This window comes from Colias philodice, chromosome 30, assembly GCF_061535455.1.
Source record: "Colias philodice isolate Cphi_HAF_F1 chromosome 30, ilColPhil1 Martin Lab GWU primary, whole genome shotgun sequence".
NCBI classification, from domain to species: Eukaryota; Metazoa; Arthropoda; class Insecta; order Lepidoptera; family Pieridae; genus Colias; species Colias philodice.
The window spans coordinates 1,995,812-2,012,120 of NC_143115.1; the positions used below are offsets into that span (position 1 = coordinate 1,995,812).

General features: G+C 30.6%; 1 protein-coding gene and 1 long non-coding RNA gene across 3 annotated transcripts; one reads left to right on the forward strand and one right to left on the reverse strand.

The window, feature by feature from the left end:
• Nucleotides 1–1,838: 1,838 nt before the first annotated feature.
• LOC149475403 (uncharacterized) lies at nt 1,839–13,360 on the forward strand. 2 transcript variants are annotated; one of them, XM_089713505.1, is made up of 3 exons: nt 1,839–2,067; nt 12,329–12,517; nt 12,776–13,360. In XM_089713505.1, the coding sequence occupies exons 1-3, from the start codon at nt 1,953–1,955 to the stop codon at nt 12,910–12,912; spliced, it is 441 nt and encodes a 146-aa protein (XP_089569631.1). In that variant the 5' UTR covers nt 1,839–1,952; the 3' UTR covers nt 12,913–13,360. The 2 variants fall into 2 exon arrangements, with proteins under 2 accessions (XP_089569631.1, XP_089569632.1); XM_089713506.1 differs by having other exon boundaries at nt 1,898–2,067; nt 12,268–12,517.
• Nucleotides 9,080–10,064, reverse strand: LOC149475404 (uncharacterized). The gene is made up of 3 exons (XR_016318084.1): nt 9,557–10,064; nt 9,369–9,430; nt 9,080–9,294 (listed from the first exon to the last, which is right to left on the reverse strand). It is a non-coding gene; the product is annotated as an uncharacterized LOC149475404 (long non-coding RNA).
• Nucleotides 13,361–16,309: the final 2,949 nt, after the last annotated feature.

Genomic DNA, 16,309 nt, shown 5'->3' on the forward strand with positions numbered 1-16,309 from the left:
TTTCGCGTCTGATTGTGTCATAAATGTTAATGAACTCAAACTCAGGATATGTAACTCAAACTTAAACTGTGGTGAGTTTGAGTTTAAAACTCAAATGAAACTAAAACTCATATTTTCGAGCAAACACATTAATTAGTAGTTAAGCTATTGCATAGCTTCTATCGCGGACCTTGAGCGCGGGGACCGAATCGAGAAGTTCCGTAACGAAAAAACCTCACGCTCCCCACTCCGACGGGCTCGGAGGTGTGGCTTGAAGGCTGCTATGCAATAGCGGCAGTCCCCGAGTGCCACACGTCTTTTTTTATTTTATTTTTTAATTGCAAGTAAACTTTTAGGATACTTATTCAAGCATTTTAATACATACAAATTCTTTACCACTAGGTCGGAAAGCAGTTTCTACAATCTACAAAGTATAAGAGAACCTTTAAAATTATATCTCTTGGAGTAATGTAGAGTCTGGCAAAGCTAACTGCTAAGCTAATATTCATTTTTCGATTTTAATTTTTGTGACTATTTCCCGAAAGACTATAATATACTGTGAGCTGTGTATAGCTGAGCAGCAGTAAAAATTACACGCGAAAATAATTATTCTCATAATATTTTGAATTAAATTCACTTGAACCATACTTTAATGTATGCATATTGTTAACTTTATATTAAGTACCAAATAAGCAACAACAAACGAAACCCTAAAAAGTTCTAGTTTCCGTGGGATTTCCATAATGGCGATCATATCCATTGTCCGTGTTCAGGTCTCAAACTATCTTTACGTGTACAAAATATCATTCAAATCAGTTCAATGGTTTCGGCGTGAGGAATAGATAGATAGAGTTACTTTCGCAATAAAATAATATTTGTAGGTAAGTATTATTGATAATAACTGTAGCAATATGTATGCGATTTATATTTTAGTTATAGGTTTTTGTCTATTTATAAAATGGTAGACTTACTTTCGAAGGTGAGAAGTTGAACTCTACATCACTACATAGTATAAAACAAAGTCGCCATCTCTGTCCCTATGTCCCTTTGTATGCTTAAATCTTTAAAACTACGCAACGGATTTTGATGCGGTTTTTTTTAATAGATAGAGTGATTCAAGAGGAAGGGTTTAGTAAATAATTTATTAGGTTTTAGACAAAGCGGGCGAAGCCGCGAGCGGTAAGCTCTTATTTTATAAAATAGTAGACTTACTTTCGAAGGTGAAAAGGTGAACTCTACATTAGTAATAAATATAAAAATCTATTGTTTTCAATATGTGCTTTAATTTCAGTATTGTTTTGTATGCATATTATTAAGGCTTCCGTTTATCAGATTATGTCTACTTTAAAATAAATTAATTGAATTATTATTCTTTAACAAAAGTCTTTTGTTACATATACGATGACAAAGTTGCCTTTTACTTTTCCCTTCTACATATTCATACATGTCAATAGTGCAGTAGAATTTTCAAAAACATGAATAGGAGTTAAATAACTTTTACATTTAACAACTTATATTCGATCGATTTCCCGATTCTAATCCGTAACAGCGAACTTAGCTGTTAGCCTCTACCAATCCATAACAGTCATGATTACATTCAGTTAATATAACACATTACATCAATGTTTCTAGAAAGATCCCCACAAAGTTCAGCCTGACCCACTATAAGCCGACCAAAAATGAGCATCACTTACGATGTACCATTAAGCGCATATCAACAACAATGGAAAAAACACTGAATTTTGCAACAATGCCAACCCTGAGACATCAGTAAATAAAAATAAATACCCTGTTGGATCCGCCATTTTGATTCCATTCACTCCCCGCCTGTAAACTTCGAATAAAACGAAGCGAAAGGTGTGCGCGCAACTCAGTTGTCGCCTGACGCGGAGCTGTCAAACGAAAAGCGCGCGAACTTTGACATTTTTTTTTCTTAAATTTTTTTAATCGCGTGGCACTCGTAAGGTGTTAATATGAAGTACCTGGTTGTTTTGGCTGTATTCGCTCTGGCTTTTGCCGCAGAAGAGAAGAAAGAAAATGACGCCCCTAAGACTTTTCAGCGGTTGATCCCTGCTGATGTTCTTAGAGGTATGTTTTATTTCATAATTGGATGAATTTTGGGGTGTGTTACATTATTATTTTGAAGAAGAATGTTTAGAGCCGGTGTTGAAGTATTTATTCTGTTGCATAATTTCTTTTTTGAATAGTAATTCAATGTTTTAATAGAGCCTTAAAAATTAAATATTTTGGCGTTAAATTGATAAAAAAAGAATCACATTTTTGAGTAAACTCGATGTAAAAATTTTTACGTTCCTATGTTTTGAAAGCTTAAATTGTATTTTTTGTTTTTTTTAAGCCAAAAGTGTAAAGTTTAAAAAAGCTCTAGCTTTTTATTGTCTTTGAACTGTCTATGATAATAAATATTACATACAAACAAAAAACAAAAACAAATACATAGTTACGAGGTAATAGAGAAATCTAGATAAATAATTGGTGTATGAAGTAATTACATATTTGCATATTGCGTGCAACTAAATTATTACGTTTAATTAACTATGCACTTATTTCGTAATACGAGATGGTTATTTTTCTAATTATTCCACAATTGCGTTATGTCTGTTGGCGGTTCCGTTAGCTCTTTTTGTTTCGTAATTTTTTCATTTTTTTGTAAAAAAATATTTAGTTTTTGCGGAAAAATTAAAATAACTCGTATCTTCTATCATCTCTATAAATATAGAGTTATGCCATCTAAATAAATGAAAATGTATAATTTATCTTAGTAATTTCAGTACTTTATATTATCTTAGTAAGGTTATTTTATAAATTTTGTATACATTTATATAATATACTTAGAGCGTTTATACATTTTTAGTATTTTATAAATATACTAAAAATGTATAAACGCTCTCGGACCCTGGACCTGAAAGTAGTAACGATAAAATAAAGAAATCGATACTTTATTATACTTACTGGATCAATAATTTATATTACAAAATAATTATATTCGTGATAATGTAACATTAATCATTAACAATGACATTATTATAAAAGAAACCGGTATCTTGATGTACTGGTTTATAAAAATCAGGTCTTAAAACCGGTATGATGTTATAATTTTAGCAAATCTTACGTAAATGTCGGTTTTTAGGTTTATTGGTGTTAATCGATATAGTGATGTAAAACACGAGAGAAATGGAAAATGGTTTTCGATTTTTTTTGTTTTTTTTAGAAAGAAGATTTGTTTGATTTTTTTCTTTTTTTATGCAAATGTAGGATTTTGATTTTATTAATTACAATATATTATGTTAATACTGCTAATATGTATATATTGAGATAAATAAATGAAAATTAGTTTTGATAGTCTCTACATTACGATTAAGCATATCAGAAAAAAATGTTTAGGCTTGTAAAAAATATGTCGTTCATATTTTTTATATCGATTGATATAGCTTTTTTGTTACCTCAATAAAAAAAACATATTTCTATGTTATTTTTAGCCTTGACCTTGGCCTTAATGGCCTGCTCTAATTAATTATGTAATAAATATTAAATATCAAGAAGCAGAAAACCATTTTATTTTATGTTTTTGACAAAATATTACCTATAGCATAGGCATTTTCAGCTTTAGGGTATTCTTATGAACAGACAAACTAACCAAAGTTTTCAAAATATTTCTTGATTGCATTTTGTATTTGAAAGTTTCAGGCTTAATGTACTTTGAAGTAAGATTTAGATAATTTTATTTTGAAGATATGTATTTATAATATGTCTCTCTATATTATGTCTCATGGTTATAGATGTGTTTAGAAATATTGTGAAAAGTAAAAACCGATGAAAGAATTTTCAAAATCAGTAAAGTAGTTTCAGTTCATCCATATTATATAATTGTAATCATCTCTATTTAAATGTAGTTTATTTCTTAAAAACACAAATGCTTTTACGCACGGCTGACTACGACCATCAAAGAGTATTAGTCATGGAGGTCAGATATTATATTTTTTTAATAAAACTTACGCACTGCTTTGTCCTTTATGTAAGGAAATTGATATACTTATTATAATATATGTATTGTGTTTTGCTGGTTTTCCTGTTATCTCATATTACATAGAACCTAAAGAAGTAATTTACACATATACGTTGTTAATTTTATTATCTGTGTTTAATTTGATGTTTTAGTTACAATTTAATACAAACAATTACATTTAAACTTACAAAAGTACATAGTTATGTTACCTTACTTAATAAAATTGTATCTTTGCAACGCTCAAATAATGAAGAAATTATTTCTAATTGAATGCAATTGTAAAATATTTATGTAAATATAATATTTTAATTCATTTAAATAAGATAACTTTGATCATAATTCATAATGGTTTTTTGTAAAATAATTATACATAAATATTATGCTCCTGTCTGTATATGAGTCACATTAAATCTACAGATAATTCAACACAAAAGGTTAGGTCTTGTTCGATGACCTAATATCCTGCTGTGAAATCGTGCACTTTCAAAAACCTTTCACAATTACTAAAGACTTTCACGTGGTTTACAGTTAAATGCTGGTCATTTGGCTCAATGATACAAAATTAAATTTAATTATGCACAACGCCTGTGAAATAACGCATCGTATGAATAATTTCGTCATTAATTAATAACAAAACAAATAAAAATAAATGTTCTCGCTATAATATTAATGACGTTATAAAAATTTACCCGCCTTTTTTAAATTTTGGAGCGAATGTGAACAATGTCAAAAGCTTCCATATTTAAAAAAAGCTTTTTGGGGGACCCAATTTTAATTTAAATAAAAAAAAATGTAAAGCGATTTTGTTTACAATAAGCTGATTAAATTACTATAGCTCAGTGATTTCATAACAAGGCCTCTCACCACTTAGTTATACATAATGCAATAATTTAAAATGACAGTATTGCCATATAGTTACAGTAAAAACTTGTATTTATGTCTAATGTGGTAGTTTTTCGCAATCCACGGATATGTAGCAACTCGTAACTCGATGGTATCCGTTGGGAAATCAAATTGCATGCATTATACCTTTTTATCCGATTACAGTAAATAACATTTTAATTGTTCCTAATGGCATGGAGCGGTTATTGTGTTTAAAAACCTTGAAATTGGTATTTTGGAATTCTTTAACGTTATCATTGGGTTCTTTCAAGATAAATTGAGATACGTATTATAGAAAAATTAAATGATGATTAAATGTCTATTATAATCAAATTTAAAAATAATTAATTGTAGTTTAATAAACAATGATAGAAATGACAATAATTAATTATTGTTTAATGTGTTTTTAAAAACACTTTAAACAATACGTCATGTGAATATTATTTAATTAAATATTTTTCATTGGTGCTATTAAAAACAAATCTTTTTGAATGATGGTATATATAGTACGTATTCTAAAAGTTGTGTGACCATACTTTAATTAATTATGACTCATTATTTGTAAAACCATGCAATGATAATCACAATTGACATTTACAATAGTAACATAAATAAACCTTTATTTAGATTACTTCCTGGTGTCCTTTAAATGTAACAGGTATAAGAAAAATGACTCATACATAATCAAATGACATGATTATACAGCCTTGGACAGTTCTAGAATCTAATGAAAGTAGGTTGTTTTAAAAAGTAAGCCGCTCCATGCGTCCGCTGTTCGCTTTGGCTGTTGTAACATTTGAACCATATTATAGAGTTTGAACTGAGTATCATCGTCTTTTGTTTGACATAAGTGTAGAACAGAAAAAGCTTTAGAGTAGATTTTTTTGTTTTTAAATGACCGTTTAAAAGTCTATCAATACGCTTTTATTAGCTTTACCGGTCACCTATATGTTTGTGTGTAACCGAATCGTTTAGACTCGATTTAGACCCACTTTAAACTTATGAAAAACTTATGAAGAATCGGTGACAATACAATAATTTCATAAGTTTGTCTTCCTAAAGCGTGTTTTAACCGACTCCAAAAAAGGAGGAGGTTCTCAATTCGAGCGGTATATTTTTAACTATATTTATATTTGTTTGTTTTGAAATCTTCGTTTAAAGTAAATTGTTACGCATCACGATTGGAAAGTAGTTTAAACTTGGCTCGATCTGCGATGTCACTAACATTAGCATTTTAAATACGTGATGTGATGACAGCGTTATGTAACTTTTTATTGCTTGTTTTTTAAATTAGGCTTGTAGCTTTCCTTGCTGTTTAGCCTTCCGTTGTAAATCTACACTAATAGAGGAAAACTTTGTTTGTTTATTTGTTTGATTGTAATGAATAGGCTCATAAACTACTGGACCGATTTTGATGAAATTTGGCACAGATAATCTTTAGACCCTCAGAAAGAATATAGGCTACCTTTTATTGCGAAATATGTACCACGGGCGAAGCCGGGGCGGACCGCTAAATTTGTAAATATATAGATTTTTATTTCAGAAAAAATATATTAATATTAAAATACGTTAATATTTATGTGATAATTATTACATACTGTAATGGCCGCTCCATGTATTTTTTGTGTTGTTTAAAAATACATGGACAAAGTTTTCGAAGCAGAGACATTAAGCAAAAAAATAGAGTCATTTTGTAATAAATTTGATGATAATAAAAAAGCCTTTAAACCTTAGAGCGTAGACGCACTATGCGGGTAGCCGCATTGCGGGTAGCCGTCCGGCTGACCGCAAGCACTTATGCACGTAATATTAATTTCTATGCGCACTGCGATGCGGCTACCGCAGACCGCACAGTGCGCCGGACGGCTACCCGCAATGCGGCTACCCGCATAGTGCGTATACGCTCTTAATGTCATTTCCTAGTAAAAGCAAGGATAAAAATACATTTGTGGAAGCGGAAATGACATTTATTATTTTTTAATACATTCACTTTATTCGATTGACATTTTATTAATAGAATTACTTTCGAATTATAATAATGAGATAAATAAGTAGATAGTAATATTATAAAGGTCTGTTTGTGTGTCTGTTACACGTTCAAGGCTTATTCGATTTTCATGAAATTTGGAAACACAATAATTGAAGACTCTTTTTTTTGTATATCAACTCGATTTTTTTTCCACGGACGAAACCGCAGACCACACCTAGTATTATAGCTAATATATTGTGGTATTCTCAAGTTTAAGTTTTCAAAAGACTTGTATAATTTACAATTCAAATTTGTATAACTTGAATAATAATAGATGCTTTACATGCATTTAATAATAATAAATGATTAATTTATTGTTTAGACTCTTGCGCATAGTTATCAAGATTATGATTATTTTATAATAATGGTTGTATCCTATCCTATCCTACTATATAATATTATAAATGCGAAAGTTTGTGAGGATGTGTGTGTGTTTTTATTACTCTTTCACGCAAATACTACTGAACCGATTACAATGAAATTTAGCACACATATAGAGGGTAACTTGGATTAACATATAGGATAGGTATTATCCCGGTAACCCACGGGAACTATGCGAGTTTTTCTTAGATAACGCGGGCGAAGCCGCGGGCGGAAATCTAGTTTCTACAAAACAAATAATAGTTCTACTTCCAACTATTATTTGTTTTGTTAAAAGATTAGAACTTACTTACTAGGTAACGTATAAAAAAAATCTTTCAGCAGTAGAAAACTATCCTATAATATTATATATTGTATAACCTTATTATATATTATATATTATATATTATATAGACCTTCCTACTATAATAATTTTAATAATTAAAACTGTTTCAACTATAATATAACTTCAAAAAATTATCAGTCTGAAGAACGTATCTCGTTTTATAGCTTTGCATTATTTTACATATTATAGTAGCTTACTAAAAATGTAGCTAAATTATATCAAAGAATACAATGTTCGTCCTTTACTTTCTTCATCCCGTCCGACTAGGGCCCTTCCGGCCTCCTCCACTCAAGCGACAGCCCAAGCCGAGGTTCGTCAAAGGGGGACGCCCGCCCGCATGTCGCTACCAGGGTGAACCTTCAGTTCACCCACGCGTCCGCGTTAAGACGATACACAAAAAAAAAATCCACTGCTTGGCGGGCGGAGTCTAATAGCTCGCTATCGCGAACGCGGGTGTGCGCGAAGTCATTCTTGCAAACTCGCCGCGCTGCCGCTGGCCGACTCGGGACAAACATGTATGGAGTCGTCATACAGTTATAATATTGTTATACATTTATTCAATTATTGTTGATTTATTGGTTTTATTTTCTTGCTTATAAACAAATAATCTTCTTTCCAACAACTACTTAGACATTATTAATAATTATTATTATTTCGTAATGTTTACTTTATTACAAAATAATACAGGTTATAAATAATCTTTAAAATAACAAAAAATATTGTTACTCTGAAAAAATGAAATGGTACTCAATAACGCGGACTACTGAATTGATTTAGATAGAATTTGATGCTGACGTAGATATTACATAATGCCCAGAAATGAAAGGTACTATTTCTGAAAGAAGTTATAAACCCTAATTCTTCTCAGTCAAAGTCAAGAGTGGAAGATATCACTAATACAGTAAAACTGATGCGAAACTTTGGATGTTAATTTGTATATTTTTTTGTTAGTTGTTACTTAATCACGTCAAGACTACATTACCAATTTTGATAAAATATAGCTAATTGCCTGGATTTACACATAGGATACTTTTTATCCGAACTGAACACTTCTGTGGGAATAAACAGGATTCACGATATAACCTAATTCCACGCGGGCAAAGCCGCAGTCGGAATGATATTTTTTTTAAATAAAAAAATTGTTTTAAAAAAAACACAAAATATATTGACGCATGTATTTATTTTTTGCACTCTATTATAATTGTAATTATTCATTACAAATAATCAAAATAAAATAGCCAGAACAAAGTTAGGCCCTGGTAGGGTAGGTAGGCAGGTACAGCAATGTGAGACGAACACTGGCTTATTTATACCAATAATAATGTATTATAAACATTAAATTAAGTTTACAACAAAAATACATAATATTAGCTAATACATATTATTTTTCGAAATGAAAACTCACATTACTATGTAAATATGAATATAAACCTGTTTTAGTACTAAGCAATTTCCCGCACAGGTGTAGTAAGTATAAATGAAATAAATATCAACATCAAATTCTTTATACAACATACTTATCTACCACCTACTAAGAAATGTAATTCTTGAAACTTTTTCGTATTTTTTTTAAATATAATACTACTCCAATGAGCTCCTGTTCCATATTATGTCCACCATACTTCCACTAAGTTCACCATGATTTTTTATTTCTTTGCACTTTGTTGCTTTTTGCTAAAAATGGAATCATGCGATAAAACCAGTAGAACGTTGATAACATACATTTTTGACTGAATAAAGGTACTTACGAAGGAGTGGGTTCACATTGTGAACAATCAGTGGGTTTATTTTCCTTCTGGATTCCGGATTTCTGAAAAGATTATCTATGCTATAAATGAAAAAATCTTACACATTCGTTATGTACTTAAAACTGGGGTACATATCAAACATCGTCTATAATACAATTATCATCAAATTTAAAATAAAACCAACTTACTTCATTAATTTGTTCCAATTGTAAGCATTCTTTTTCCTCCAACCTTTATGTTTCTTGTTCTTATTTTCTTTATTGTCCCCATTTGTCTCATTTTGTCTTATCGTGTTGTCACCCTTTTTTACGATTGCGCGAGCGACACAAGTTCCCCGTGTGACGGCCGTAGCGGGAATGACTCGTGCAGCGATCGGGGTAGGAAGGTACAGGGCGGCTCTCGCTATATTGGCTGGTCGCGCGCTAATTTCAAGTATTTCTTGTTTATTTCAAAACCATCGCATATTTCAAAATTCTAAATCGGTAGACGTATAGGTTGTATATTTTATAGTTAATATCCAAAAAGTCGTAACTTTACGTTTGTTATTTTGAAGATGCCAGAGATTATAAAAAAATAACAATGAGAACTTTGTATTTTTTTTCTATCGAGAAAATATCATGGAATCATGTTTCTAAAACGGTAGACGTATTGTGTTACTATTGAACTTTCTTGTCAAGAATTTTCATCACGACAACTTTAATAATATAAAAATTACGAAGGTTTAAAAAGGGCCGTAAATGTTAGAAAAATTAATTCATCACCTTAAAATGTAGAAGCCCTTCTGGCTAACATTGAGAAACAACACACAAAAAAAAATCCTTCATAGTCCTATCATTACATAGTATAAAACAAAGTACTTAAAATACTTTGTGCTTGTAATTAAACACCGAGTTAAGTTATGACTTAGCCCGTTAAGCATTAAGTTTATATAACTTAATTCAAGTGAAAGTTGTGTGTCTAGATGTCACAAACTAGGCTGTCTGGACGCGCCTTGTAAGATTACGTAAACTGTCATTTTTTTATACTAGCTTTTCAATCTGGCTCTACCTGGGCAGATTTTTTAATTTTTTCTTAGTTATTATTCTGCTCTAGTGTCTCTAAACTCAATAAATGTGTTTTTTACAAGCATTTTGTATGAAATTAATGCTTCAGCAAATTAGTTTCTGTCTGTCAATTTCATAATAATTTGATTTAGAACAAACATATTAAAATGCGTTTGTCATCAAACTTTAAACATTGAAACACATCCTAATTATACAACCCATACTTCCTTCATGGTCCTATCACTACATAGTATAAAACAAAGTCGCTTTCTCTGTCCCTATGTATGCTTGAATCTTTAAAACTACGCAACGGATTTTGATGCGGTTTTTTTAATCGATAGAGTGATTCAAGAGGAAGGTTTTAGTATATTATTTATTTTGTTTTAGACAAAGCGGGCGAAGCCGCGGGCGGAGAGCTAGTTGATTGACTACAATTAGGTCTATTTCTTTGACCTACTTCAAACAATGCTAATTCAACATTACGCGTAACTGTATTGTACATTACACATTGTTTGATATTGAAAGAGAAACTCCCATTTTAAAATGGCGGCCAAATAATGCCTGTGACACTGTGAAATTGTGTGTTCCTGACCATTGCATTATGAAATGAAATAATGATAACAATGCAGTTGGCAAGTTTTTTTTAAGATTTATAATACATATTATGTTATTAAATACTAGGTTTCCGCCCGCGGCTTCGCCCGCGCAGTCAAAGAAAAACCCGCATAGTTCTCGTTCCCGTGGGATTTCCGGGATTGTCCTTTCTCGGGTATCAAAATATCTAGTTTAGGCGTGATTGAATAACAGACAGACAGACAGTGTTACTTTCGCATTTATAATATTAGTATGGATTTTACTAGTGTTAGGTTTTGGTCATTACTCGGACCAAAATTAATAAAATCTGTCTCCTAATGCATGAAACTTACACGCAACAAATTTGCAAGTCCTTTTTAAACCTATGTTATTAATTATCTAACGAAAGATATTTTATTTGTTATATTTAATAAAATGTCGATTTTTTTTTATTAAATTCGCTTTCTCGTGAGAACAACACTTTGCAATAATACTTAAACATTTTCGCTCAAACTAAATCTATAGGTACTATCTATCCTGATATGTATTAGCTTAAGAGTTTGTTTGTTTGAACGCGCTTATATCAGGAACTACTGGTCCGATTTGAAAAATTATTTCGGTCTTAGGTAGCCCATTTATCGAGGAAGGCTTAGGTATAGCCTATATGCATTACCACGCTCAACTAGCTAACAGAAGGAAGCTAACAGAAGCGGAGCCACACGGGTGAAACTGCGGGGCACAACTAGTCTATTTTATACGAATATGCTAACAGAATCGTGTAATAAATAATTAATTCTAGAACCGTGTGATTTAGTTTACATTCACAGGCTGAACTTTGAATCTAGACCACGGCCATCCAGTCTAGATTGGTTTAGATAACATATTGTTCCTTAGGTACTTTGTATGTTGGCATCAAATGTATGTAATTAATATGGTTTTGAAAATTTTTACTTTTGAATGATAGTGTAAATATAAATTAATATGTTTAAGTACTATTTCTTAGATACTTTTTGCCTCTCAAAATATTCAAAAAACGTTAACCATCAAATATTTATGAAAACTTAATAATTCTAGGAATGTTAGGTTGTAGATAGGTAGGTAGGTCAAAGGAAAAATAAACACAGAAATATGAAAAAAAAACGTTTATTCATAACCCAACCATAGACATAACATACCAAATCAACTCTATTATCTATCATCCATTTTCCCGTTCAAAAATAAGCCGTATAACCACTGATCCCAAAATATTTACAAAGTAATAACTCTATTATCTCTGCCCACAGACTTCCCCAGTGTCTGCGTATTACATTACCTGTGTTATAACTCTATTCTCTCTGCCCATAGACTTCCCCGGCGTCTGTTTCGCGTCCACCCGCTGCGCGACCGTCGAGCCAGGCAACTCATGGGACCTAGCACCTTTCTGTGGCCGTAGCTCTTGCGTCATCAGCGAAGACCAGCCCCCAAGGCTGTTAGAGTTGGTTGAGGACTGTGGACCTCTGCCAATTGCTAACCCTAAGTGCAAGCTGGATACTGGTAAGTTTTATTGTATGTAATACAAATATTAGTACCCATTCCACTTGCATGACGTATTTTATATTATTTCGCATTTCATTTGGAGTTAAATGGGATGGAAAACATTTTTTTTCTTTTTGATATTCGAGCAGTTTATGGCAGTTAGTTATTTAATACTCATAACATAAAAAATCTTATTTCATTAATATGTGATACAAAAATCACCAAGTATTATGTATTCTATTTTATACATATATTTACCATATTTATTGTTCACAGAGAAGACAAACAAGACAGCTCCCTTCCCCGGCTGCTGCCCAGTCTTCACTTGCGAGGATGGCGTCAAGTTAGAGTACCCAGAACTCCCTACCCCTCCTCCTGAAGACGCAAAGAAAGAGGAGGAAAAGAAGTCTTAAATTATTACAAAAAAAAAAATTAGAAATAAATTTAGTCTATGGTAGAGCGCGGCAACCATGACAGCTCATCTGTGGCGGGAAAATTACGCGCCGATTTTAGACGCTTTTAGTTACAGATAAAAAATTTGAACGTCTATTAAAGTGAGGCGTTTTGAATAGAAATTTTTAATTGTGGCAACATTGCCTCAACTTTCCATTGAAATGATACGTTTCGGCTTTCTAGTTTCTATTTCATAATGTACAATAGGCCACCATTGTTGAAAATCAATCGCCACACTTCCTGTCTTTTCAAAAAACTGTGACAAAATGTTAATTGTTGTACATTTTTGTGTTTGTTTTTTTTAGAAGTTCATCGGCTTTTTACTTGAATACCTGCCTATTATAAGATAATGTTTGTGATATTGATATTAATAGAAAAGTTATTCAATAAAAAATACAAAATTTCTAATATGTCTTTTATTTATTTTACCAAGACCGTGGAATGCCTGTACAATGAATATATTTTTATAGCGTACATTATTATGGAAAAATCCTTGTTCAACATGCTCTATATTTAAAAGTTTATCCAAATACAGATCCTAAATGTGAAAGACTACCTGATATATTTATATACTTACAAATTACATCAAAATATAATATTTGAAATAATAATACCTAACAAAATATATAAATGATTACCAGACCATGATAATAATATATCTACGGAATTGAACTCACTGCCTTAATTTGTGAATATTTCATTTGTAAATATAAAGATTATGTATGTAGTAATGTACCAAAAAGAGACATCAAATATTTGTCTCTTGTGTCTATAAAATATATCCGGATTCTTGAAAAGAGGAAAAAACGAAGTTTGGAGTAAAGAAAAAGACACATTTTAACTCAATAGTTTATTTCAGAATAATGAATCGCATATAATTTTACAGAATATATTATAATAATTGTCAACACTTATATACTTGTATTATACGAACATTTATCTATAGATACAAGTGTAAATTAAAAATAACAAATTAACTTCTAATTCACTGTAAATCGAAAGAATATTTTGCTTATTGCATCTGCCTTTTATATCGAAACATGAGGCATAATTAAGTCCAAAAAATTACATAAAATAACCATTTTATGTAATTTTTTGGACTTAATTAATTATTAAATATTATTATGCAACCGCATAATAATATTATGTACCAAATATTCATGAAATGTTTTAGTTTAATGTAGGTAAAAAAACTTTATTAAAAAACACTTCTTGTTCCATGGACTTGTGCACAAAAATTAACGATAGGTTTCTTAAAGAAAACTCTAAGTATTTCTTTTTTTTTACAAAGACGATTTGCTATGTTACAAGAAAAAAAAAAACAATACGTCACGATATAATAGGCAGAGACAATATAACTGAAATTTTAAAGCGAAACATTAACACACTATATAAATACATTTTTAACATTCTCAACTATCGCTAACATTGATCACTTATCTATTACATATATAATAAATATTATTTTAACTAGATATACGAATAAATAATCAACTATAGTGTTAAAATCACAATTCTTCTAATTTTAACATTTAATATTGCACAAAATAGACACCAAATGCGATTACGAGTTTGAGCTGGTTTGAAATATTATTGACAAGCTGTCAAATGTCAAAGATGCGTCATGAAAAGCGCGCGAAATTTGACAATCGATTTGTGGTTCTGACGTTTATAAAAAATATGACGACAACGTTATTATTTGTATGATTTTTTAGTATTTAAAATATGTATTTGTGCTGATAACTTTGTACAAAGCAAAAATATACCATGTATATAATATATACCATATATTTTTACAAAAAATATACTTTTCCAAACGAAAATCAACTATTCCAAAAAAGTTATCATGCCGACAGATTATAAAATAAAAAAAGGCTTAACCATCATTGACAAAACATGATATGTGACTAATTCAGACAATTAAAACAAATGTTACATTTTGTGCTATATAAGGGTATAAAACGAAAGAGGTAGTACCACCGGAAGTATGATTTCAATGAAAATGACAAAGAAGTATAACTATTTATATACATTTATAGATTAATTCCTCTCATTTTGACCTTTCGATTTTACTTACATAATTTAAATTTCTAGACAAGATATGCCCATGAATTACCACTAAGCGATAGCGTACACAGACGAAAAATAACCTCTCCCAAAATGCATAGCAAAAATAATGAAAAAGCATTCTCTATCCGTAAGAACCTTCAAAACTTGATAAATCCGAGAGTAAAAAATATAGCATTTACTACTAGATTATCTAATGAGTCTAAGCTAGACTCCAAAACAGATTCAACTGTCCTAAATCCAAACTGACTGCATTGAATAACGAGAAATACTGCTATCTCTATCTAACATTATGTAATAGACAGAGACGTATATATCTAGAATTTGTCCGCGATGACGCAATCGCGTCAGGTTTAGAAACTAGATCCAATGATCACTAATTATTACACGGTTGGCAATACATAACCGAAGCTCGGCTTAGTCACGATTAACTAATTTTCGCCACTGCAACTATTTTTATTTAGAAAAAAAATGTGTGCGTGTACAAACGTAAGAAGTGAAACTTCTTTATGACCTTATTTTTCAAAAAAAAAATTAACTATATCCAACCTTACAGAAATACGTCGAATCACGCATGGTAGGGATAAGAAAAAGATGGCGCGTAACGGAAAAATGTCACGCGTAAAGAAAAAATGTTACACTAAATTTTTTTCCAACCCCGATAAAGAAGTTTCTCTTCAAAAAGAAACTGAAAGGACATAATATTATGAAAGTTTTGTTGAAGTAAAGAAGCGGCTTTTTGCTTGTGTTTTGTTAAAATCGAATGAAAGCTAAATTCTTTTTAAATTTTTAACGGAAATTTAGACAGATGAAACAAATTATTTGTAACTGTATCAATATCGTTATCGGTATTACGTTATTTTACTCATTTGACATCCGTTATGAATACCGATATTACTATATTTCGATACCGATATTTAAATAATAGTTTTTTAATACCAAAATATCATTATTTAAAGGTTTCTGTATTTTTCCAATATTAATAGAAGTATATTTAATTTGTCATTGTGGTGTGCATTCAATTTAAAAATCATTAGGTATTATAATATAATTTTGTCAAAATCACTTTTGAACAATAAAAATTACGTTATCGTTACTTCTTATCGCCTTCGTCTCTATAATAATATTATTTTATTTATGAATAAATAATGGAATAGAATTTAAAGTTTATTTTTATCCCTACGTTATCATACATTTATTTTACTTATAAACGATCTTCACTACATAGTATAAAACAAAGTCGCTTTTTCTGTCCCTATGTCCCTTTATATGCTTAAATCTTTAAAACTA

Excerpts from the sequence above, each read along its gene's own strand:
- LOC149475403 (XM_089713505.1), top strand. The coding sequence starts at position 1,953 with ATGAAGTACCTGGTTGTTTTGGCTGTATTCGCTCTGGCTTTTGCCGCA. Across the intron at positions 2,068-12,328 it reads CCCTGCTGATGTTCTTAGAG|ACTTCCCCGGCGTCTGTTTC; the intron begins GTATGTTTTATT and ends CTCTGCCCATAG. Across the intron at positions 12,518-12,775 it reads TAAGTGCAAGCTGGATACTG|AGAAGACAAACAAGACAGCT; the intron begins GTAAGTTTTATT and ends TATTGTTCACAG.